Below are 25,028 nucleotides of genomic sequence, written 5' to 3' on the forward strand. Positions count from 1 at the left end.
TACTGTTCAGGCCAGTGCCCGCCTACCCACCCAACCCTCTGCCCCTAAGCACACACACAAATTAAAGATACAAATGTTTATTCTTAGGATCAGTTATGTTAAAGGAAATACAAGAAATTCCACCTTAACCAAAGCACTTCTTAACACTAAAGAACTGAAAAACCGACAACTCATTGATTAACCAATGAGTTAATGACGTGCTTTTGGTTCCAGTCTTCAGCTCCCCAAGAAAAACTGATTTTTTTGGCAGCTTTATTCTGGTTCCTAGAAAACGTTAAGTTGAAAAGTTCTTTGAATTTCCTAAGGACAGTAGAAGATTTTTCTCTTTGCCCTTCTTTTTCTAATGGCCTAATGGTCTAATTAATAATACCTCGCTGTTGTTCTGTTTGTTTTTCATCCGATTTCCGGTTCTGCTCTTCAGCAGCTGTTTTCTCTCTCCCTGCAGGTGACCCTGATCCCAACTCATGACTCGGAAGTGATGAGGGAATGGTACCAGGAGACCCATGAGAAACAGCAGGAGCTCAACATCATGGTTTTAGCAAGCAGCAGTACCGTGGTTATGCAAGATGAGTCCTTCCCTGCATGTAAGATTGAACTGTAACAACCAGGCCAGCCGCACCACAGGGTTTGAACTTTGTTTCCAGAAATTCTTCAGTTTGAAACCACCTTTTCTAACAAAAGTCAATTCACCTAAATAAGTCGCTGAACTGTTACCTGCCAAACGCTATACTGTGTCATGGTGATACAAGTCACTAATATTTCTCAGTTTTTGCTGATTGCTAAGGGAAGTAGCAGTCTTCCCACACTAGGGTTCAAGTTACTGCAAAATTACCTACCCCAGTTCATCTCTGCTGAACATTTGGAAACCATGCACTAGCAAACCCAACTGATTTCTGCTAGGTAGAGGCATCTGTCTTAGAGAGAGAAAGAGAGAGAGAGCGCGCACGCACAAAAGAGAGGGAACGCAGAACAGAGAGAGAGAGAGAGAAAATGAGAAAGAAAAAAAGAATGCAAGAGGAGGAGATGTAATGGTAGAGAATGCTGGTGAGATACCAGAGAGAGAGAGAGAGCAGGGTGGGGCAGAGAAGAGAAAATAACCATTAGTTAGGTCTGCATTTTCTGTCTATTCTGTAGTTTGCATAGGCAAAGTTTGCAACTTGTGTCAGTCTGAGTCATCAAAAAGGGTCTTAATTTCCTAAAACAAGTTGGCTGGAAGAAAACGGAAAAGAACAAAACTTGTAATGAGGGCATGTGAGATTTTTCACGCCTTAATTAAGCTCCTTCAGTTTGAAGGCTGCACACTGACAAAATGTAGTGAGTGTAGACTGGACATGCAAGTGGTTTGAACCCCATTCAGAACTCTCAGACTCTTCAAACACACGAGTAGATTGATCTAAGGCATGCTCCCAGCATCTGTGCACCCAGTTAGTCCACTCTGAGTCAATTAACCTGCATGCGGAGACACCCGAGTCCACCCCGATAAACAAGCAAATACCAAAGCAGTTGGGAGTACATATGGTAGACAATTTGCCTTAGGAAGTGACTTGAATGTACAAAGATACTTGATGCACTTATTTTTTAATGTGAGACAGCGAGTTTATAAAACATCCGTGTAGGATTATAGATACTCCAGTTAAAGGAGCATGTGTGTGCGCGTGGGAGGGGTACTAGGAGCTTGCCTGATTGGTGCAACAGTCTGATGCTGAGCATTGCGTGTTGAATACCACCTCAGGCCCCTCAGCCAAGCAAGTTGAGCCTTTCATAGCTTCTTTACTACTGCAAGTTCAAGATTGAAACGGCTTCTATGATCAGAACTGGGAAAACAGTGAATCTTAATGGTGGAAAAGGTTCTCAGCAAGTGTACAGTATTTAGCTTCCCTTGTCTTACATTGGCTTTTTTTTTAAATTTTCCATTAATTTCAGCATAATTATGGGAACAAGTGTACAGAATTTTTTTTTTAGATATGTGAGAACTTTTCATAGATGAACTTTTTAACAAATGTTTTCATTTACAGGAAAATGCAAAGAAAATTTTCAAGTGACAGCCTTTTTTTTTTTTAAGTGTTTCGTAAGACAAAAAAATGAATAATGTTTTTTGAAGTTCTGGTGAGATTGAAGTCTGATATTGCAGTAATAATATTTATTAAAAGCCCATCACTACCAGGAATAGTGATACCTCCCACCCCTTGAGTCCCATAACAAAAATCTGAGTATGCGCTATCTTAGAGTGGGGGAGAATGGCTACTTTTCCAGGCCTTTACGAGTACATCACCCAGTGGTATCCTACGTACTTCTTTCAAGATCTTCAACCATGAGGTAAAAGAGCCAAGACAAGTTCAAAGAACCCTAGCAAAAATTTGCTTTGGGATTTTCTTTTTTGGAAAAAACAAAAAAAGAAAAATACGTTGAAAACAAATGAATTCCCAACTCCTACGGTTCATCACGTAGAGTTCAGAGATCATTTCCATCATTGTCATCATTGAACTATGAACCTGGGAAGCCAGATCATGATTAAAACTGACGTTGAGTTTCAAGTTGCAGATCAACGCACCCAGTGTTCAGATGTGGCAAACTTTTCAGTGACAGCTGTGCTGGGCTCTGTCGAGTTGCGTCTCCTGCAGACTCTAAGATCTACGGAGTAGTCAACAATCACCTCGTTTTATTTTCTATGTTAGTTATTTATTTCAGAATTAACATTTTAGTTTATTTTTGTCTGATAAGTGTGTGTTTTGCACTGCTAACTACTATGAAGGTTTAAACAATGCTTCTTCCGGGTCCCTTCACCGAGGACCTAATGCAGTCTACTTAATGCTGTGAATTACATTTTTCAAATGTTTAATTTTTTAAAAAAATTAATATTCTATTTTTTTTTAGGCTTCTCTAGAAATGCAGCTTTTATTTATTACCCTATTTCTTTGAAGTCCTTAAGAACAACGCATTGATTTAGGGTACAAAAAAACGAGCACACGATGGAAAACACATTGTGACAAAAAAGGATTTCAGTGAGTATAAACTCACCTACTTAAAAGGTATTTTAAGAGACAACCTCTAAGATACTCAAGATGATAATTTAATAATTAGTTGTTAAGTTGGTTCACATGATGCATTGGAAGAGAAACAGATTTCCAGCCTTCTTGCCAAATCCAGACCTCTGGTTGATTTTTCTTTGATAGAAGATGGAATTATTTTCCAATTTCCCAAATTAAATTTATTTAACATGTACATTATTTTGCTTTAAGAAAAAAACCAAACATTTTAGGAAAATTATAGCCAGTCTTCAATTATAACCGTTCAATCCCACTCCTTTTTTTTTTTTTCTTTTCTTTTTTGCTATGGAATTTAATGGAAAAAATATACAAAAGCTGTCACTGGTCAGCTGGCTCTTTTTCCTATGAAATAGATCAGTACCTTTCTCCATCCATTGTTCTCAGTGATGACCACAGAGCCTGAATATAACAGGAACACCAATATTTACATTACAGGTTGCTCCTGTCCTTCCAGACACCTTTCCTACCTGTGTGACTAACCTAATTTTGCTAGTTTCATAAATACACAATTAGTTTAGTAACAGCCATCACAATGTACCATGTACATTCATGGTGAGAGCTAAAGATTGACACAGACTTCTAGGAGCTTTGTTCATACTGATTACTTAATCCAATTGTATAGATTGAATATTTGAGTGAAAGGAATTTACACTCTGTTTAAATGATGGGATTCCATCGAGATAGCACTCATGATCATGAACTTTTTGGTAGTATTCTTAAACTTCTACAGAGACTAAACGTTAGAGATGATCCTCCATTTTCAATTTTAACTAATTCTATCCCCTTTCTCAAAACCCAATCCCTGTGCATGCTTTCTCAGTCTTGTGGTGGGGCTGGATACAGTGACTGACCCTCCCCCCCCTTCCCAACCCTTAAATGCCATTTTCCATGGTGTTCCAAAAAAAAATGGTTTTTTTTTCTTAACCTTACATGTCATAGTGAATGGTTTCCCCAGTGTATATGAATGTTTTAAGTGTCTCCAATAGCTTACACAGTTTAGGAGCTTTCCAGTACTCATTTAATAAGATTTAATCATTTGCTAATGGAAATATTACCACTTCCCATTTTACCTGTTACCAAATTTCAGCTCTCAGGAGCTGCTCTACAATTCTGAAATTGCTTTTCTTGCCTCTTCAGTCAGTCACCTGTCACAGGAGGTTCTTGCTCAGTAATGACATTGTGAGTTAGATTAATAACTTTTATTTGCGCTTCAGATTTAGAAGAAAAGACCCTGTTTCCATCTGAAAGGAACTGTAAGCTTTTATCTTTTAACCAACTGAACAACACACCAAAAGCAGCCTAGGGGATGAGCATTTCTTTGAAAGCGATTAGGTTATTCACCTGGTATTAAAACTATTTACTATGAAAAAAAATCTGTGACTTTATTAATTTAAAAGGCAGCATCAACAACTGAAAAGGAAGGGAAGAAATAAATAGCTTCTCTGCACTCATTTGGAGCTCCCCCAAAAAGGAGCCATCGAGATGGGACATCAAGACCGGGGCTGCCCTTTTCAGAACGCCCCTGCGGCACTGAGTCAGGCTTACGGCGCTGCACGCAGCCCTTCTCCTTCCACCCTGGAAGGACATGGTCTTGAGCCTGGCTGAGAAGCACCTCCCACTCCTCTCTCTTGTTCTGAATGGTGTTTGTGTCAGTCTGCAGCTGTGTATGGTATTATGTCTTATAATCCTGCATCACTTCTATCCTATCCAGTCATATCTAATGTAGAAAATTAGTTTCCAGTGAAAGTAATATGTAGTGCTTTTATGATATTTGTGTGCAATATCCCCTCTTCCATTGAGGATATTTGATGTAAAAGAAACAAAAAGAAACACCTCAGTTCCACAATAAAATACAAAAGTGGCAAAAGTTGGTGTGTGTGCTGTGCTGTCTTTTTTTTTTTTTTTTTGAACACCAAACGTACTTTATTAGCACAAAAAAGCAGCCATAACAAGGCACAGCAAGCGGAAACATACACTAGCAGTCAAAGGGTTAGTGTTGCATACAAATATAGTTTTTCTATTTTGTGGCCTTGGTGATAGCCATTGGGATGTAAAAGAACTTTCTGTAGCAGCAGGTAAGGAAACTAAGGAGCACTCACCAGTGGTACAGAGCACGTTAACAAAAAGAAAGAAGAATGGATTCGACTACTTTAGTGCAAAATGTCCACAACGGAACTGTAAATTCAGTCCAATACTAAGAAGCAAACAATAGAACTTGGTATTACTTCCAAAATAGCTCACTCAAGTAGTATTGCATACTATTCTAAGTGACAAAAAGGTGCTAAGTAAAGTTATTTACAGATACAATGGTTGTACAGTACCTTTTAAATCAGCAATTTAGGTTTCAGATTTTCCATTAAAAATTAAGTGCACTGAAATTCTATAACTTGTACTTAAGCAATTCAGCTATGAGAGTTTACAACAAAGAGATAAATACTGCCATCTAAATTACGAATTACAGTTTAACAATAATCTCAACAATCAGCAACCACTGTAGTATTATCCGACTTGTTTGCGTATCTTTTAGTCTCATTTTCTTCATGGTTCACAAACTCATCACGGGCATAGAAAATGTTCCAACTTTAATGAATCAGCGATTTGACTGCGCATGTCAATTTAAAAAAATCATGCAGGCCTACTTTGCAGCAGCTGTTCCCAATGTGTTATGTTAAAGCACTCATTGAAAAATGAATAAGGCGTTAAGTAAAATTCTAAATAAAATTCTACTACCAACTTTTCATAAGTCTGAAATCTTAGGAACTACTACTTAGAAAACTGGTTTACTTTTTACTTAGAAAAAGAAGAGAAAAGGAGACTGACTATAAATTATATCAACACTTAAGTGAACTGCACTATGCCCTTGGGGCCAGAAAATTGCATTTTTTTTCCTAAAATGAAGGCAGTCTTTATTTTTTGCACTTCCAAAGCTTGATTTATAGTAACTACAAACATCACTACAATTGGAAGCTTACAGAAAAATTCTTAGAAAAAATAATAATTTGAAATATTTCCCGCAGGCGACTCCATGATCCTCAGCCTCATCCGCGTGGGTCTTTTTACAAATGTCACCTCAGGAAGGCACAGTGACTTTAGGGGGTAGCTGTCCTTACTGATGGGCTAGCGGTCTTCACCACCGGTCCTTTCCTTTACCCCTCACCTCCCTGGCCTCAAATCCCGCTGCTCTGTGCCTTGCACAGTCCGCTCCAGCCACACGGGCCTTCTTCACGCACTCTAGGCACAGTTCCCTCCAGGGCCTCAGCACTGGTGTCTTTGTCTACCACGCTTTCCCCCCGGCGACTCCATGATCCTCAGCCTCATCCGCGTGGGTCTTTTTACAAATGTCACCTCAGGAAGGCACAGTGACTTTAGGGGGTAGCTGTCCTTACTGATGGGCTGGCGGTCTTCACCACCGGTCCTTTCCTTTACCCCTCATCTCCCTGGCCTCAAATCCCGCTGCTCTGTGCCTTGCACAGTGCGCTCCAGCCACACGGGCCTTCTTCACGCACTCTAGGCACAGTTCCCTCCAGGGCCTCAGCACTGGTGTCTTTGTCTACCACGCTTTCCCCCCGGCGACTCCATGATCCTCAGCCTCATCCGCGAGGGTCTTTTTACAAATGTCACCTCAGGAAGGCACAGTGATCACAGGGGGTAGCTGTTCTTACTGATGGGCTGGCGGTCTTCACCACCGGTCCTTTCCTTTACCCCTCATCTCCCTGGCCTCAAATCCCGCTGCTCTGTGCCTTGCACAGTGCGCTCCAGCCACACGGGCCTTCTTCACGCACTCTAGGCACAGTTCCCTCCAGGGCCTCAGCACTGGTGTCTTTGTCTACCACGCTTTCCCCCCGGCGACTCCATGATCCTCAGCCTCATCCGCGTGGGTCTTTTTACAAATGTCACCTCAGGAAGGCACAGTGATCACAGGGGGTAGCTGTCCTTACTGATGGGCTGGCGGTCTTCACCACCGGTCCTTTCCTTTACCCCTCACCTCCCTGGCCTCAAATCCCGCTGCTCTGTGCCTTGCACAGTGCGCTCCAGCCACACGGGCCTTCTTCACGCACTCTAGGCACAGTTCCCTCCAGGGCCTCAGCACTGGTGTCTTTGTCTACCACGCTTTCCCCCCGGCGACTCCATGGTCCTCAGCCTCATCCGCGTGGGTCTTTTTACAAATGTCACCTCAGGAAGGCACAGTGACTTTAGGGGGTAGCTGTCCTTACTGATGGGCTGGCGGTCTTCACCACCGGTCCTTTCCTTTACCCCTCATCTCCCTGGCCTCAAATCCCGCTGCTCTGTGCCTTGCACAGTCCGCTCCAGCCACACGGGCCTTCTTCACGCACTCTAGGCACAGTTCCCTCCAGGGCCTCAGCACTGGTGTCTTTGTCTACCACGCTTTCCCCCCGGCGACTCCATGATCCTCAGCCTCATCCGCGTGGGTCTTTTTACAAATGTCACCTCAGGAAGGCACAGTGACCATAGGGGGTAGCTGTCCTTACTGATGGGCTGGCGGTCTTCACCACCGGTCCTTTCCTTTACCCCTCATCTCCCTGGCCTCAAATCCCGCTGCTCTGTGCCTTGCACAGTCCGCTCCAGCCACACGGGCCTTCTTCACGCACTCTAGGCACAGTTCCCTCCAGGGCCTCAGCACTGGTGTCTTTGTCTACCACGCTTTCCCCCCGGCGACTCCATGGTCCTCAGCCTCATCCGCGTGGGTCTTTTTACAAATGTCACCTCAGGAAGGCACAGTGATCACAGGGGGTAGTTGTCCTTACTGATGGGCTGGCGGTCTTCACCACCGGTCCTTTCCTTTACCCCTCATCTCCCTGGCCTCAAATCCCGCTGCTCTGTGCCTTGCACAGTCCGCTCCAGCCACACGGGCCTTCTTCACGCACTCTAGGCACAGTTCCCTCCAGGGCCTCAGCACTGGTGTCTTTGTCTACCACGCTTTCCCCCTGGCGACTCCATGGTCCTCAGCCTCATCCGCGTGGGTCTTTTTACAAATGTCACCTCAGGAAGGCACAGTGATCACAGGGGGTAGCTGTCCTTACTGATGGGCTGGCGGTCTTCACCACCGGTCCTTTCCTTTACCCCTCACTTCCCTGGCCTCAAATCCCGCTGCTCTGTGCCTTGCACAGTCCGCTCCAGCCACACGGGCCTTCTTCACGCACTCTAGGCACAGTTCCCTCCAGGGCCTCAGCACTGGTGTCTTTGTCTACCACGCTTTCCCCCCGGCGACTCCATGGTCCTCAGCCTCATCCGCGTGGGTCTTTTTACAAATGTCACCTCAGGAAGGCACAGTGACTTTAGGGGGTAGCTGTCCTTACTGATGGGCTGGCGGTCTTCACCACCGGTCCTTTCCTTTACCCCTCATCTCCCTGGCCTCAAATCCCGCTGCTCTGTGCCTTGCACAGTCCGCTCCAGCCACACGGGCCTTCTTCACGCACTCTAGGCACAGTTCCCTCCAGGGCCTCAGCACTGGTGTCTTTGTCTACCACGCTTTCCCCCCGGCGACTCCATGATCCTCAGCCTCATCCGCGTGGGTCTTTTTACAAATGTCACCTCAGGAAGGCACAGTGACCATAGGGGGTAGCTGTCCTTACTGATGGGCTGGCGGTCTTCACCACCGGTCCTTTCCTTTACCCCTCATCTCCCTGGCCTCAAATCCCGCTGCTCTGTGCCTTGCACAGTCCGCTCCAGCCACACGGGCCTTCTTCACGCACTCTAGGCACAGTTCCCTCCAGGGCCTCAGCACTGGTGTCTTTGTCTACCACGCTTTCCCCCCGGCGACTCCATGATCCTCAGCCTCATCCGCGTGGGTCTTTTTACAAATGTCACCTCAGGAAGGCACAGTGATCACAGGGGGTAGTTGTCCTTACTGATGGGCTGGCGGTCTTCACCACCGGTCCTTTCCTTTACCCCTCATCTCCCTGGCCTCAAATCCCGCTGCTCTGTGCCTTGCACAGTCCGCTCCAGCCACACGGGCCTTCTTCACGCACTCTAGGCACAGTTCCCTCCAGGGCCTCAGCACTGGTGTCTTTGTCTACCACGCTTTCCCCCCGGCGACTCCATGATCCTCAGCCTCATCCGCGTGGGTCTTTTTACAAATGTCACCTCAGGAAGGCACAGTGACCATAGGGGGTAGCTGTCCTTACTGATGGGCTGGCGGTCTTCACCACCGGTCCTTTCCTTTACCCCTCATCTCCCTGGCCTCAAATCCTGCTGCTCTGTGCCTTGCACAGTCCGCTCCAGCCACACGGGCCTTCTTCACGCACTCTAGGCACAGTTCCCTCCAGGGCCTCAGCACTGGTGTCTTTGTCTACCACGCTTTCCCCCCGGCGACTCCATGGTCCTCAGCCTCATCCGCGTGGGTCTTTTTACAAATGTCACCTCAGGAAGGCACAGTGACTTTAGGGGGTAGCTGTCCTTACTGATGGGCTGGCGGTCTTCACCACCGGTCCTTTCCTTTACCCCTCATCTCCCTGGCCTCAAATCCTGCTGCTCTGTGCCTTGCACAGTCCGCTCCAGCCACACGGGCCTTCTTCACGCACTCTAGGCACAGTACCCTCCAGGGCCTCAGCACTGGTGTCTTTGTCTACCACGCTTTCCCCCCGGCGACTCCATGATCCTCAGCCTCATCCGCGTGGGTCTTTTTACAAATGTCACCTCAGGAAGGCACAGTGACCATAGGGGGTAGCTGTCCTTACTGATGGGCTGGCGGTCTTCACCACCGGTCCTTTCCTTTACCCCTCATCTCCCTGGCCTCAAATCCCGCTGCTCTGTGCCTTGCACAGTCCGCTCCAGCCACACGGGCCTTCTTCACGCACTCTAGGCACAGTTCCCTCCAGGGCCTCAGCACTGGTGTCTTTGTCTACCACGCTTTCCCCCCGGCGACTCCATGATCCTCAGCCTCATCCGCGTGGGTCTTTTTACAAATGTCACCTCAGGAAGGCACAGTGATCACAGGGGGTAGTTGTCCTTACTGATGGGCTGGCGGTCTTCACCACCGGTCCTTTCCTTTACCCCTCATCTCCCTGGCCTCAAATCCCGCTGCTCTGTGCCTTGCACAGTGCGCTCCAGCCACACGGGCCTTCTTCACGCACTCTAGGCACAGTTCCCTCCAGGGCCTCAGCACTGGTGTCTTTGTCTACCACGCTTTCCCCCCGTCGACTCCATGGTCCTCAGCCTCATCCGCGTGGGTCTTTTTACAAATGTCACCTCAGGAAGGCACAGTGACTTTAGGGGGTAGCTGTCCTTACTGATGGGCTGGCGGTCTTCACCACCGGTCCTTTCCTTTACCCCTCATCTCCCTGGCCTCAAATCCCGCTGCTCTGTGCCTTGCACAGTCCGCTCCAGCCACACGGGCCTTCTTCACGCACTCTAGGCACAGTTCCCTCCAGGGCCTCAGCACTGGTGTCTTTGTCTACCACGCTTTCCCCCCGGCGACTCCATGGTCCTCAGCCTCATCCGCGTGGGTCTTTTTACAAATGTCACCTCAGGAAGGCACAGTGACTTTAGGGGGTAGCTGTCCTTACTGATGGGCTGGCGGTCTTCACCACCGGTCCTTTCCTTTACCCCTCACCTCCCTGGCCTCAAATCCCGCTGCTCTGTGCCTTGCACAGTGCGCTCCAGCCACACGGGCCTTCTTCACGCACTCTAGGCACAGTTCCCTCCAGGGCCTCAGCACTGGTGTCTTTGTCTACCACGCTTTCCCCCCGGCGACTCCATGATCCTCAGCCTCATCCGCGTGGGTCTTTTTACAAATGTCACCTCAGGAAGGCACAGTGACCATAGGGGGTAGCTGTCCTTACTGATGGGCTGGCGGTCTTCACCACCGGTCCTTTCCTTTACCCCTCATCTCCCTGGCCTCAAATCCCGCTGCTCTGTGCCTTGCACAGTCCGCTCCAGCCACACGGGCCTTCTTCACGCACTCTAGGCACAGTTCCCTCCAGGGCCTCAGCACTGGTGTCTTTGTCTACCACGCTTTCCCCCCGGCGACTCCATGATCCTCAGCCTCATCCGCGTGGGTCTTTTTACAAATGTCACCTCAGGAAGGCACAGTGATCACAGGGGGTAGTTGTCCTTACTGATGGGCTGGCGGTCTTCACCACCGGTCCTTTCCTTTACCCCTCATCTCCCTGGCCTCAAATCCCGCTGCTCTGTGCCTTGCACAGTCCGCTCCAGCCACACGGGCCTTCTTCACGCACTCTAGGCACAGTTCCCTCCAGGGCCTCAGCACTGGTGTCTTTGTCTACCACGCTTTCCCCCCGGCGACTCCATGGTCCTCAGCCTCATCCGCGTGGGTCTTTTTACAAATGTCACCTCAGGAAGGCACAGTGACTTTAGGGGGTAGCTGTCCTTACTGATGGGCTGGCGGTCTTCACCACCGGTCCTTTCCTTTACCCCTCATCTCCCTGGCCTCAAATCCCGCTGCTCTGTGCCTTGCACAGTCCGCTCCAGCCACACGGGCCTTCTTCACGCACTCTAGGCACAGTTCCCTCCAGGGCCTCAGCACTGGTGTCTTTGTCTACCACGCTTTCCCCCCGGCGACTCCATGATCCTCAGCCTCATCCGCGTGGGTCTTTTTACAAATGTCACCTCAGGAAGGCACAGTGACCATAGCGGGTAGCTGTCCTTACTGATGGGCTGGCGGTCTTCACCACCGGTCCTTTCCTTTACCCCTCATCTCCCTGGCCTCAAATCCCGCTGCTCTGTGCCTTGCACAGTCCGCTCCAGCCACACGGGCCTTCTTCACGCACTCTAGGCACAGTTCCCTCCAGGGCCTCAGCACTGGTGTCTTTGTCTACCACGCTTTCCCCCCGGCGACTCCATGATCCTCAGCCTCATCCGCGTGGGTCTTTTTACAAATGTCACCTCAGGAAGGCACAGTGACTTTAGGGGGTAGCTGTCCTTACTGATGGGCTGGCGGTCTTCACCACCGGTCCTTTCCTTTACCCCTCACCTCCCTGGCCTCAAATCCCGCTGCTCTGTGCCTTGCACAGTCCGCTCCAGCCACACGGGCCTTCTTCACGCACTCTAGGCACAGTTCCCTCCAGGGCCTCAGCACTGGTGTCTTTGTCTACCACGCTTTCCCCCCGGCGACTCCATGATCCTCAGCCTCATCCGCGTGGGTCTTTTTACAAATGTCACCTCAGGAAGGCACAGTGACCATAGGGGGTAGCTGTCCTTACTGATGGGCTGGCGGTCTTCACCACCGGTCCTTTCCTTTACCCCTCATCTCCCTGGCCTCAAATCCCGCTGCTCTGTGCCTTGCACAGTCCGCTCCAGCCACACGGGCCTTCTTCACGCACTCTAGGCACAGTTCCCTCCAGGGCCTCAGCACTGGTGTCTTTGTCTACCACGCTTTCCCCCCGGCGACTCCATGATCCTCAGCCTCATCCGCGTGGGTCTTTTTACAAATGTCACCTCAGGAAGGCACAGTGACTTTAGGGGGTAGCTGTCCTTACTGATGGGCTGGCGGTCTTCACCACCGGTCCTTTCCTTTACCCCTCATCTCCCTGGCCTCAAATCCCGCTGCTCTGTGCCTTGCACAGTGCGCTCCAGCCACACGGGCCTTCTTCACGCACTCTAGGCACAGTTCCCTCCAGGGCCTCAGCACTGGTGTCTTTGTCTACCACGCTTTCCCCCCGGCGACTCCATGATCCTCAGCCTCATCCGCGTGGGTCTTTTTACAAATGTCACCTCAGGAAGGCACAGTGATCACAGGGGGTAGTTGTCCTTACTGAAGGGCTGGCGGTCTTCACCACCGGTCCTTTCCTTTACCCCTCATCTCCCTGGCCTCAAATCCCGCTGCTCTGTGCCTTGCACAGTCCGCTCCAGCCACACGGGCCTTCTTCACGCACTCTAGGCACAGTTCCCTCCAGGGCCTCAGCACTGGTGTCTTTGTCTACCACGCTTTCCCCCCGGCGACTCCATGGTCCTCAGCCTCATCCGCGTGGGTCTTTTTACAAATGTCACCTCAGGAAGGCACAGTGACTTTAGGGGGTAGCTGTCCTTACTGATGGGCTGGCGGTCTTCACCACCGGTCCTTTCCTTTACCCCTCATCTCCCTGGCCTCAAATCCCGCTGCTCTGTGCCTTGCACAGTCCGCTCCAGCCACACGGGCCTTCTTCACGCACTCTAGGCACAGTTCCCTCCAGGGCCTCAGCACTGGTGTCTTTGTCTACCACGCTTTCCCCCCGGCGACTCCATGATCCTCAGCCTCATCCGCGTGGGTCTTTTTACAAATGTCACCTCAGGAAGGCACAGTGACCATAGGGGGTAGCTGTCCTTACTGATGGGCTGGCGGTCTTCACCACCGGTCCTTTCCTTTACCCCTCATCTCCCTGGCCTCAAATCCCGCTGCTCTGTGCCTTGCACAGTCCGCTCCAGCCACACGGGCCTTCTTCACGCACTCTAGGCACAGTTCCCTCCAGGGCCTCAGCACTGGTGTCTTTGTCTACCACGCTTTCCCCCCGGCGACTCCATGATCCTCAGCCTCATCCGCGTGGGTCTTTTTACAAATGTCACCTCAGGAAGGCACAGTGACTTTAGGGGGTAGCTGTCCTTACTGATGGGCTGGCGGTCTTCACCACCGGTCCTTTCCTTTACCCCTCACTTCCCTGGCCTCAAATCCCGCTGCTCTGTGCCTTGCACAGTCCGCTCCAGCCACACGGGCCTTCTTCACGCACTCTAGGCACAGTTCCCTCCAGGGCCTCAGCACTGGTGTCTTTGTCTACCACGCTTTCCCCCCGGCGACTCCATGGTCCTCAGCCTCATCCGCGTGGGCCTTTTTACAAATGTCACCTCAGGAAGGCACAGTGACTTTAGGGGGTAGCTGTCCTTACTGATGGGCTGGCGGTCTTCACCACCGGTCCTTTCCTTTACCCCTCATCTCCCTGGCCTCAAATCCCGCTGCTCTGTGCCTTGCACAGTCCGCTCCAGCCACACGGGCCTTCTTCACGCACTCTAGGCACAGTTCCCTCCAGGGCCTCAGCACTGGTGTCTTTGTCTACCACGCTTTCCCCCCGGCGACTCCATGATCCTCAGCCTCATCCGCGTGGGTCTTTTTACAAATGTCACCTCAGGAAGGCACAGTGACCATAGGGGGTAGCTGTCCTTACTGATGGGCTGGCGGTCTTCACCACCGGTCCTTTCCTTTACCCCTCATCTCCCTGGCCTCAAATCCCGCTGCTCTGTGCCTTGCACAGTCCGCTCCAGCCACACGGGCCTTCTTCACGCACTCTAGGCACAGTTCCCTCCAGGGCCTCAGCACTGGTGTCTTTGTCTACCACGCTTTCCCCCCGGCGACTCCATGATCCTCAGCCTCATCCGCGTGGGTCTTTTTACAAATGTCACCTCAGGAAGGCACAGTGATCACAGGGGGTAGTTGTCCTTACTGATGGGCTGGCGGTCTTCACCACCGGTCCTTTCCTTTACCCCTCATCTCCCTGGCCTCAAATCCCGCTGCTCTGTGCCTTGCACAGTCCGCTCCAGCCACACGGGCCTTCTTCACGCACTCTAGGCACAGTTCCCTCCAGGGCCTCAGCACTGGTGTCTTTGTCTACCACGCTTTCCCCCCGGCGACTCCATGATCCTCAGCCTCATCCGCGTGGGTCTTTTTACAAATGTCACCTCAGGAAGGCACAGTGACCATAGGGGGTAGCTGTCCTTACTGATGGGCTGGCGGTCTTCACCACCGGTCCTTTCCTTTACCCCTCATCTCCCTGGCCTCAAATCCTGCTGCTCTGTGCCTTGCACAGTCCGCTCCAGCCACACGGGCCTTCTTCACGCACTCTAGGCACAGTTCCCTCCAGGGCCTCAGCACTGGTGTCTTTGTCTACCACGCTTTCCCCCCGGCGACTCCATGGTCCTCAGCCTCATCCGCGTGGGTCTTTTTACAAATGTCACCTCAGGAAGGCACAGTGACTTTAGGGGGTAGCTGTCCTTACTGATGGGCTGGCGGTCTTCACCACCGGTCCTTTCCTTTACCCCTCATCTCCCTGGCCTCAAATCCTGCTGCTCTGTGCCTTGCACAGTCCGCTCCAGCCACACGGGCCTTCTTCACGCACTCTAGGCACAGTACCCTCCAGGGCCTCAGCACTGGTGTCTTTGTCTACCACGCTTTCCCCCCGGCGACTCCATGATCCTCAGCCTCATCCGCGTGGGTCTTTTTACAAATGTCACCTCAGGAAGGCACAGTGACCATAGGGGGTAGCTGTCCTTACTGATGGGCTGGCGGTCTTCACCACCGGTCCTTTCCTTTACCCCTCATCTCCCTGGCCTCAAATCCCGCTGCTCTGTGCCTTGCACAGTCCGCTCCAGCCACACGGGCCTTCTTCACGCACTCTAGGCACAGTTCCCTCCAGGGCCTCAGCACTGGTGTCTTTGTCTACCACGCTTTCCCCCCGGCGACTCCATGATCCTCAGCCTCATCCGCGTGGGTCTTTTTACAAATGTCACCTCAGGAAGGCACAGTGATCACAGGGGGTAGTTGTCCTTACTGATGGGCTGGCGGTCTTCACCACCGGTCCTTTCCTTTACCCCTCATCTCCCTGGCCTCAAATCCCGCTGCTCTGTGCCTTGCACAGTGCGCTCCAGCCACACGGGCCTTCTTCACGCACTCTAGGCACAGTTCCCTCCAGGGCCTCAGCACTGGTGTCTTTGTCTACCACGCTTTCCCCCCGTCGACTCCATGGTCCTCAGCCTCATCCGCGTGGGTCTTTTTACAAATGTCACCTCAGGAAGGCACAGTGACTTTAGGGGGTAGCTGTCCTTACTGATGGGCTGGCGGTCTTCACCACCGGTCCTTTCCTTTACCCCTCATCTCCCTGGCCTCAAATCCCGCTGCTCTGTGCCTTGCACAGTCCGCTCCAGCCACACGGGCCTTCTTCACGCACTCTAGGCACAGTTCCCTCCAGGGCCTCAGCACTGGTGTCTTTGTCTACCACGCTTTCCCCCCGGCGACTCCATGGTCCTCAGCCTCATCCGCGTGGGTCTTTTTACAAATGTCACCTCAGGAAGGCACAGTGACTTTAGGGGGTAGCTGTCCTTACTGATGGGCTGGCGGTCTTCACCACCGGTCCTTTCCTTTACCCCTCACCTCCCTGGCCTCAAATCCCGCTGCTCTGTGCCTTGCACAGTGCGCTCCAGCCACACGGGCCTTCTTCACGCACTCTAGGCACAGTTCCCTCCAGGGCCTCAGCACTGGTGTCTTTGTCTACCACGCTTTCCCCCCGGCGACTCCATGATCCTCAGCCTCATCCGCGTGGGTCTTTTTACAAATGTCACCTCAGGAAGGCACAGTGACCATAGGGGGTAGCTGTCCTTACTGATGGGCTGGCGGTCTTCACCACCGGTCCTTTCCTTTACCCCTCATCTCCCTGGCCTCAAATCCCGCTGCTCTGTGCCTTGCACAGTCCGCTCCAGCCACACGGGCCTTCTTCACGCACTCTAGGCACAGTTCCCTCCAGGGCCTCAGCACTGGTGTCTTTGTCTACCACGCTTTCCCCCCGGCGACTCCATGATCCTCAGCCTCATCCGCGTGGGTCTTTTTACAAATGTCACCTCAGGAAGGCACAGTGATCACAGGGGGTAGTTGTCCTTACTGATGGGCTGGCGGTCTTCACCACCGGTCCTTTCCTTTACCCCTCATCTCCCTGGCCTCAAATCCCGCTGCTCTGTGCCTTGCACAGTCCGCTCCAGCCACACGGGCCTTCTTCACGCACTCTAGGCACAGTTCCCTCCAGGGCCTCAGCACTGGTGTCTTTGTCTACCACGCTTTCCCCCCGGCGACTCCATGATCCTCAGCCTCATCCGCGTGGGTCTTTTTACAAATGTCACCTCAGGAAGGCACAGTGACCATAGGGGGTAGCTGTCCTTACTGATGGGCTGGCGGTCTTCACCACCGGTCCTTTCCTTTACCCCTCATCTCCCTGGCCTCAAATCCCGCTGCTCTGTGCCTTGCACAGTCCGCTCCAGCCACACGGGCCTTCTTCACGCACTCTAGGCACAGTTCCCTCCAGGGCCTCAGCACTGGTGTCTTTGTCTACCACGCTTTCCCCCCGGCGACTCCATGATCCTCAGCCTCATCCGCGTGGGTCTTTTTACAAATGTCACCTCAGGAAGGCACAGTGACTTTAGGGGGTAGCTGTCCTTACTGATGGGCTGGCGGTCTTCACCACCGGTCCTTTCCTTTACCCCTCACCTCCCTGGCCTCAAATCCCGCTGCTCTGTGCCTTGCACAGTCCGCTCCAGCCACACGGGCCTTCTTCACGCACTCTAGGCACAGTTCCCTCCAGGGCCTCAGCACTGGTGTCTTTGTCTACCACGCTTTCCCCCCGGCGACTCCATGATCCTCAGCCTCATCCGCGTGGGTCTTTTTACAAATGTCACCTCAGGAAGGCACAGTGACCATAGGGGGTAGCTGTCCTTACTGATGGGCTGGCGGTCTTCACCACCGGTCCTTTCCTTTACCCCTCATCTCCCTGGCCTCAAATCCCGCTGCTCTGTGCCTTGCACAGTCCGCTCCAGCCACACGGGCCTTCTTCACGCACTCTAGGCACAGTTCCCTCCAGGGCCTCAGCACTGGTGTCTTTGTCTACCACGCTTTCCCCCCGGCGACTCCATGATCCTCAGCCTCATCCGCGTGGGTCTTTTTACAAATGTCACCTCAGGAAGGCACAGTGATCACAGGGGGTAGTTGTCCTTACTGATGGGCTGGCGGTCTTCACCACCGGTCCTTTCCTTTACGCCTCATCTCCCTGGCCTCAAATCCCGCTGCTCTGTGCCTTGCACAGTCCGCTCCAGCCACACGGGCCTTCTTCACGCACTCTAGGCACAGTTCCCTCCAGGGCCTCAGCACTGGTGTCTTTGTCTACCACGCTTTCCCCCCGGCGACTCCATGGTCCTCAGCCTCATCCGCGTGGGTCTTTTTACAAATGTCACCTCAGGAAGGCACAGTGACTTTAGGGGGTAGCTGTCCTTACTGATGGGCTGGCGGTCTTCACCACCGGTCCTTTCCTTTACCCCTCATCTCCCTGGCCTCAAATCCCGCTGCTCTGTGCCTTGCACAGTCCGCTCCAGCCACACGGGCCTTCTTCACGCACTCTAGGCACAGTTCCCTCCAGGGCCTCAGCACTGGTGTCTTTGTCTACCACGCTTTCCCCCCGGCGACTCCATGATCCTCAGCCTCATCCGCGTGGGTCTTTTTACAAATGTCACCTCAGGAAGGCACAGTGACCACAGGGGGTAGCTGTCCTTACTGATGGGCTGGCGGTCTTCACCACCGGTCCTTTCCTTTACCCCTCATCTCCCTGGCCTCAAATCCCGCTGCTCTGTGCCTTGCACAGTCCGCTCCAGCCACACGGGCCTTCTTCACGCACTCTAGGCACAGTTCCCTCCAGGGCCTCAGCACTGGTGTCTTTGTCTACCACGCTTTCCCCCCGGCGACTCCATGATCCTCAGCCTCATCCGCGTGGGTCTTTTTACAAATGTCACCTCAGGAAGGCACAGTGACTTTAGGGGGTAGCTGTCCTTACTGATGGGCTGGCGGTCTTCACCACCGGTCCTTTCCTTTACCCCTCACTTCCCTGGCCTCAAATCCCGCTGCTCTGTGCCTTGCACAGTCCGCTCCAGCCACACGGGCCTTCTTCACGCACTCTAGGCACAGTTCCCTCCAGGGCCTCAGCACTGGTGTCTTTGTCTACCACGCTTTCCCCCCGGCGACTCCATGGTCCTCAGCCTCATCCGCGTGGGTCTTTTTACAAATGTCACCTCAGGAAGGCACAGTGACTTTAGGGGGTAGCTGTCCTTACTGATGGGCTGGCGGTCTTCACCACCGGTCCTTTCCTTTACCCCTCATCTCCCTGGCCTCAAATCCCGCTGCTCTGTGCCTTGCACAGTCTGCTCCAGCCACACGGGCCTTCTTCACGCACTCTAGGCACAGTTCCCTCCAGGGCCTCAGCACTGGTGTCTTTGTCTACCACGCTTTCCCCCCGGCGACTCCATGATCCTCAGCCTCATCCGCGTGGGTCTTTTTACAAATGTCACCTCAGGAAGGCACAGTGACCATAGGGGGTAGCTGTCCTTACTGATGGGCTGGCGGTCTTCACCACCGGTCCTTTCCTTTACCCCTCATCTCCCTGGCCTCAAATCCCGCTGCTCTGTGCCTTGCACAGTCCGCTCCAGCCACACGGGCCTTCTTCACGCACTCTAGGCACAGTTCCCTCCAGGGCCTCAGCACTGGTGTCTTTGTCTACCACGCTTTCCCCCCGGCGACTCCATGGTCCTCAGCCTCATCCGCGTGGGTCTTTTTACAAATGTCACCTCAGGAAGGCACAGTGACTTTAGGAGGTAGCTGTCCTTACTGATGGGCTGGCGGTCTTCACCACCGGTCCTTTCCTTTACCCCTCATCTCCCTGGCCTCAAATCCCGCTGCTCTGTGCCTTGCACAGTCCGCTCCAGCCACACGGGCCTTCTTCACGCACTCTAGGCACAGTTCCCTCCAGGGCCTCAGCACTGGTGTCTTTGTCTACCACGCTTTCCCCCCGGCGACTCCATGGTCCTCAGCCTCATCCGCGTGGGTCTTTTTACAAATGTCACCTCAGGAAGGCACAGTGACTTTAGGGGGTAGCTGTCCTTACTGATGGGCTGGCGGTCTTCACCACCGGTCCTTTCCTTTACCCCTCATCTCCCTGGCCTCAAATCCCGCTGCTCTGTGCCTTGCACAGTCCGCTCCAGCCACACGGGCCTTCTTCACGCACTCTAGGCACAGTTCCCTCCAGGGCCTCAGCACTGGTGTCTTTGTCTACCACGCTTTCCCCCCGGCGACTCCATGGTCCTCAGCCTCATCCGCGTGGGTCTTTTTACAAATGTCACCTCAGGAAGGCACAGTGACCATAGGGGGTAGCTGTCCTTACTGATGGGCTGGCGGTCTTCACCACCGGTCCTTTCCTTTACCCCTCATCTCCCTGGCCTCAAATCCCGCTGCTCTGTGCCTTGCACAGTGCGCTCCAGCCACACGGGCCTTCTTCACGCACTCTAGGCACAGTTCCCTCCAGGGCCTCAGCACTGGTGTCTTTGTCTACCACGCTTTCCCCCCGGCGACTCCATGATCCTCAGCCTCATCCGCGTGGGTCTTTTTACAAATGTCACCTCAGGAAGGCACAGTGATCACAGGGGGTAGTTGTCCTTACTGATGGGCTGGCGGTCTTCACCACCGGTCCTTTCCTTTACCCCTCATCTCCCTGGCCTCAAATCCCGCTGCTCTGTGCCTTGCACAGTCCGCTCCAGCCACACGGGCCTTCTTCACGCACTCTAGGCACAGTTCCCTCCAGGGCCTCAGCACTGGTGTCTTTGTCTACCACGCTTTCCCCCCGGCGACTCCATGGTCCTCAGCCTCATCCGCGTGGGTCTTTTTACAAATGTCACCTCAGGAAGGCACAGTGACCATAGGGGGTAGCTGTCCTTACTGATGGGCTGGCGGTCTTCACCACCGGTCCTTTCCTTTACCCCTCATCTCCCTGGCCTCAAATCCCGCTGCTCTGTGCCTTGCACAGTCCGCTCCAGCCACACGGGCCTTCTTCACGCACTCTAGGCACAGTTCCCTCCAGGGCCTCAGCACTGGTGTCTTTGTCTACCACGCTTTCCCCCCGGCGACTCCATGATCCTCAGCCTCATCCGCGTGGGCCTTTTTACAAATGTCACCTCAGGAAGGCACAGTGACCATAGGGGGTAGCTGTCCTTACTGATGGGCTGGCGGTCTTCACCACCGGTCCTTTCCTTTACCCCTCATCTCCCTGGCCTCAAATCCCGCTGCTCTGTGCCTTGCACAGTCCGCTCCAGCCACACGGGCCTTCTTCACGCACTCTAGGCACAGTTCCCTCCAGGGCCTCAGCACTGGTGTCTTTGTCTACCACGCTTTCCCCCCGGCGACTCCATGATCCTCAGCCTCATCCGCGTGGGTCTTTTTACAAATGTCACCTCAGGAAGGCACAGTGATCACAGGGGGTAGTTGTCCTTACTGAAGGGCTGGCGGTCTTCACCACCGGTCCTTTCCTTTACCCCTCATCTCCCTGGCCTCAAATCCCGCTGCTCTGTGCCTTGCACAGTGCGCTCCAGCCACACGGGCCTTCTTCACGCACTCTAGGCACAGTTCCCTCCAGGGCCTCAGCACTGGTGTCTTTGTCTACCACGCTTTCCCCCCGGCGACTCCATGATCCTCAGCCTCATCCGCGTGGGTCTTTTTACAAATGTCACCTCAGGAAGGCACAGTGATCACAGGGGGTAGTTGTCCTTACTGATGGGCTGGCGGTCTTCACCACCGGTCCTTTCCTTTACCCCTCATCTCCCTGGCCTCAAATCCCGCTGCTCTGTGCCTTGCACAGTGCGCTCCAGCCACACGGGCCTTCTTCACGCACTCTAGGCACAGTTCCCTCCAGGGCCTCAGCACTGGTGTCTTTGTCTACCACGCTTTCCCCCCGGCGACTCCATGATCCTCAGCCTCATCCGCGTGGGTCTTTTTACAAATGTCACCTCAGGAAGGCACAGTGATCACAGGGGGTAGCTGTCCTTACTGATGGGCTGGCGGTCTTCACCACCGGTCCTTTCCTTTACCCCTCATCTCCCTGGCCTCAAATCCCGCTGCTCTGTGCCTTGCACAGTCCGCTCCAGCCACACGGGCCTTCTTCACGCACTCTAGGCACAGTTCCCTCCAGGGCCTCAGCACTGGTGTCTTTGTCTACCACGCTTTCCCCCCGGCGACTCCATGATCCTCAGCCTCATCCGCGTGGGCCTTTTTACAAATGTCACCTCAGGAAGGCACAGTGACCATAGGGGGTAGCTGTCCTTACTGATGGGCTGGCGGTCTTCACCACCGGTCCTTTCCTTTACCCCTCATCTCCTTGGCCTCAAATCCCGCTGCTCTGTGCCTTGCACAGTCCGCTCCAGCCACACGGGCCTTCTTCACGCACTCTAGGCACAGTTCCCTCCAGGGCCTCAGCACTGGTGTCTTTGTCTACCACGCTTTCCCCCCGGCGACTCCATGATCCTCAGCCTCATCCGCGTGGGTCTTTTTAGAAATGTCACCTCAGGAAGGCACAGTGATCACAGGGGGTAGTTGTCCTTACTGATGGGCTGGCGGTCTTCACCACCGGTCCTTTCCTTTACCCCTCATCTCCCTGGCCTCAAATCCCGCTGCTCTGTGCCTTGCACAGTCCGCTCCAGCCACACGGGCCTTCTTCACGCACTCTAGGCACAGTTCCCTCCAGGGCCTCAGCACTGGTGTCTTTGTCTACCACGCTTTCCCCCCGGCGACTCCATGATCCTCAGCCTCATCCGCGTGGGTCTTTTTACAAATGTCACCTCAGGAAGGCACAGTGACCATAGGGGGTAGCTGTCCTTACTGAAGGGCTGGCGGTCTTCACCACCGGTCCTTTCCTTTACCCCTCATCTCCCTGGCCTCAAATCCCGCTGCTCTGTGCCTTGCACAGTCCGCTCCAGCCACACGGGCCTTCTTCACGCACTCTAGGCATAGTTCCCTCCAGGGCCTCAGCACTGGTGTCTTTGTCTACCACGCCTTCCCCCCGGCGACTCCATGATCCTCAGCCTCATCCGCGTGGGTCTTTTTTACCAATGTCACCTCAGGAGGGCCTTCCCTCACCGTCCTGTGTTAGGCCACAACCTCCACCACTTAACCAGAACTCTGTTTCCGTCTTCCTTGCTTTGTCTCTGTATCACGTATCACCAGTTGACATGTTATATACTTATTATGTGTCTCCTTCCGTAGACTAGAAACACCACGAGGGAAGGGACCTTAGTCTATTTTGTTCCCTTCTGTATCCTCAGTGACTATTTTAACCATTCCTGACATACACTAGATGTTCAATAAATATTTGTTGAATGATTGAACGAATGAATGAACATACTTAGTCCCAGGTTCGCACAGAGATTGTAGGGGGTAGGTTGTTTGAAAGGGGCTTTGAAATCAGACAAGCATGGGTTCAAGCACTGTCCTTGCCACTTATTAATTTTGTGGCCCTAGGCAATTCACATAAGTCTTAGTTTTCTCCTTTGCAAAATGAGGGTAATAATCCCTGCCCTGAAGGGCTGCTGTAAGGATTAGAGAGGATTTATGTAATTAGGATTAAATTACGTAGAAATGGGCATTCACAAAGAGCAGTTGTTAAAATACAATTTGTGTAATCAAGATGGGTACATGATAGCTTGTGAACCAGATCTGGGAAAACGCTGACACCCATCAGTGGCCCAGTAGACTGTCCCTGCAGGAAACTTAGCGGGCATTCTTGCAGAGTCTATTCCAGATACTATCTTAGGCATATTAACCTCGGCATTTTAAGAATTAAAATGTTGAACTCTGCAGAGATGAAGCATCATGGAAACCAAAAGGGCAAGCAAATTCTCTTACCACTGGGTATATCAGAGGATATAATGTCCCTTTTATAAAACATTTATAAACCTTCCCCAAAGTCCTTGATCTAGCATTTAAAGCCCATAATGGAATTTATTTTCAGACACTTCTTTTTAAAGAACAAACCATTTTCTGAACATGTCCAGCTCAGATCTGGAATCATCACATTCACGTATAATGAACACAAAACACAAAAGTGTCACTCACTGTTTTGTTTTAAACAAAGATCCTGGTGGTAACTGCCACACTCTCAGGGGCGTTGCCCCCATCCTTTGTTTGGAGTTCCTTGTTACCATACAGGTAATAACATCTTCATGGCTGCATGCAATGTCAGTGAAAAGGCCAAATCAATGAGGAAAGAAAAGGTTATTTTCAAGTGAACAAGTTGTTATTTAGAATAAAAGGCAACTTTCTGACATAACTATGTTTGTTGAAAAGTACTCCTTTCCCCATTTTCTAAAGTAAGATTTAAAAATTTATCGTTTTCAGTTTGAAAAGTTCAGCTCTGAAGGTTATTAACCATCTTTTAATGAAAATGCAGTCACACCACATTTTTCTGCTTTTATGATTCACTAAAGCCAAAACTTCATCCCTTCCTCAGCCACACGACTGGGTGCAATGGTGTCGGGTTCCGTTGACTCGGGAGGAAGCAGCTTCATTGTGGAACTCAAGACTCCTGGTTCCCGCTACCTACCCCCAGGTAGCAAATCATATAAATCACAGACAGCCTACGGACTGGGAGAAACTATTTGCAAATGATGAGACTGACAAGGGATTAATTTCCAAAATATACAAACAGCTCACATAATTCAATAACAAAAAACCAAACAACCCAATCAAAAAATGGGCAGAAGATCTAAATAGACATTTCCCTAAAAAAGACATATAGATGGCCAAGAAGCACATGAAAAGATGCTCAACATCGCTAATTATTAGAGAAATGCAAATCAAAACTACAGTGAGGTATCACCTCACACCAGTCAGAATGGCCATCATCAAAAAGTCTGCAAACAATAAATGCTGGAGAGGGTGTGGAGAAAAGGGAACCCTCCTACACTGTTGATGGGAATGTAAATTGGTGCAGCCATCATGAAGAACAGTATGGAGGTTCCTTAAAAAACAAAAGGAGAGTTACCATATGATCCAGCAATCCCATTCCTAGGCATATATCTGGAAAAACTCAAATTTGAGAAGATACACATACCCCAGTGTTCACAGCAGCACTATTTACAACAGACAAGACATGGAAGCAACCCAAGTGTCCACTGACAGATGAATGGATAAAGAAGATGTGGTACACACACACACACACACACACACACACACTGGAATACTACTCAGCCATAAAAAAGAATGAAATAATGCCATTTGCAGCAACATGGATGGACTTAGAGATTATCATACTAAGTAGAATAAGTCAGACAGAGAAAGACAAATATGATATCACTTATATGTGGAATCTAAAATATGATACAAATGGACTTGTTTACAAAACAGAAACAGACTCACAGACATAGAAAACTGATGGTTATCAAAGGGGAAAGGGGGTGGGGGGGATAAAG

The 25,028-nt window shown here is 51.7% G+C and overlaps 2 protein-coding genes across 7 annotated transcripts in view; one reads left to right on the plus strand and one right to left on the minus strand.

Annotated features, from left to right (window-relative positions):
• MAP1B (microtubule associated protein 1B) overlaps positions 1 to 4,917 on the plus strand; it is a 96,405-nt gene extending 91,488 nt beyond the window's left edge. For 2 of the 5 annotated variants that reach the window (XM_081231988.1, XM_081231990.1), the window contains 2 exons: positions 446 to 584; positions 2,875 to 4,917. In XM_081231988.1, coding sequence (XP_081088114.1) covers positions 446 to 584; positions 2,875 to 2,942 — 207 coding nt within the window. In that variant the 3' untranslated portion in view covers positions 2,943 to 4,917. Of the gene's footprint in view, positions 1 to 445 lie in introns of all 5 variants that reach the window. The other 3 variants (XR_014015685.1, XR_014015686.1, XM_081231989.1) reach the window with 3 other exon arrangements.
• Positions 1 to 25,028, minus strand: part of MRPS27 (mitochondrial ribosomal protein S27) — a 128,767-nt gene that overhangs the window by 1,424 nt on the left and 102,315 nt on the right. The window contains exon 11 of one of the 2 annotated variants that reach the window (XM_081231992.1): positions 23,953 to 24,577. The exons of the other annotated variant lie outside the window; for it this stretch is intronic. Coding sequence (XP_081088118.1) covers positions 24,554 to 24,577 — 24 coding nt within the window. The 3' untranslated portion in view covers positions 23,953 to 24,553. Of the gene's footprint in view, positions 1 to 23,952; positions 24,578 to 25,028 lie in introns of those variants that run through there. 2 annotated transcript variants of the gene reach the window in all.

The sequence above is a fragment of the Mesoplodon bidens genome (assembly GCF_964165515.1).
Source record: "Mesoplodon bidens genome assembly, chromosome: 4".
Classification (NCBI taxonomy): Eukaryota; Metazoa; Chordata; class Mammalia; order Artiodactyla; family Ziphiidae; genus Mesoplodon; species Mesoplodon bidens.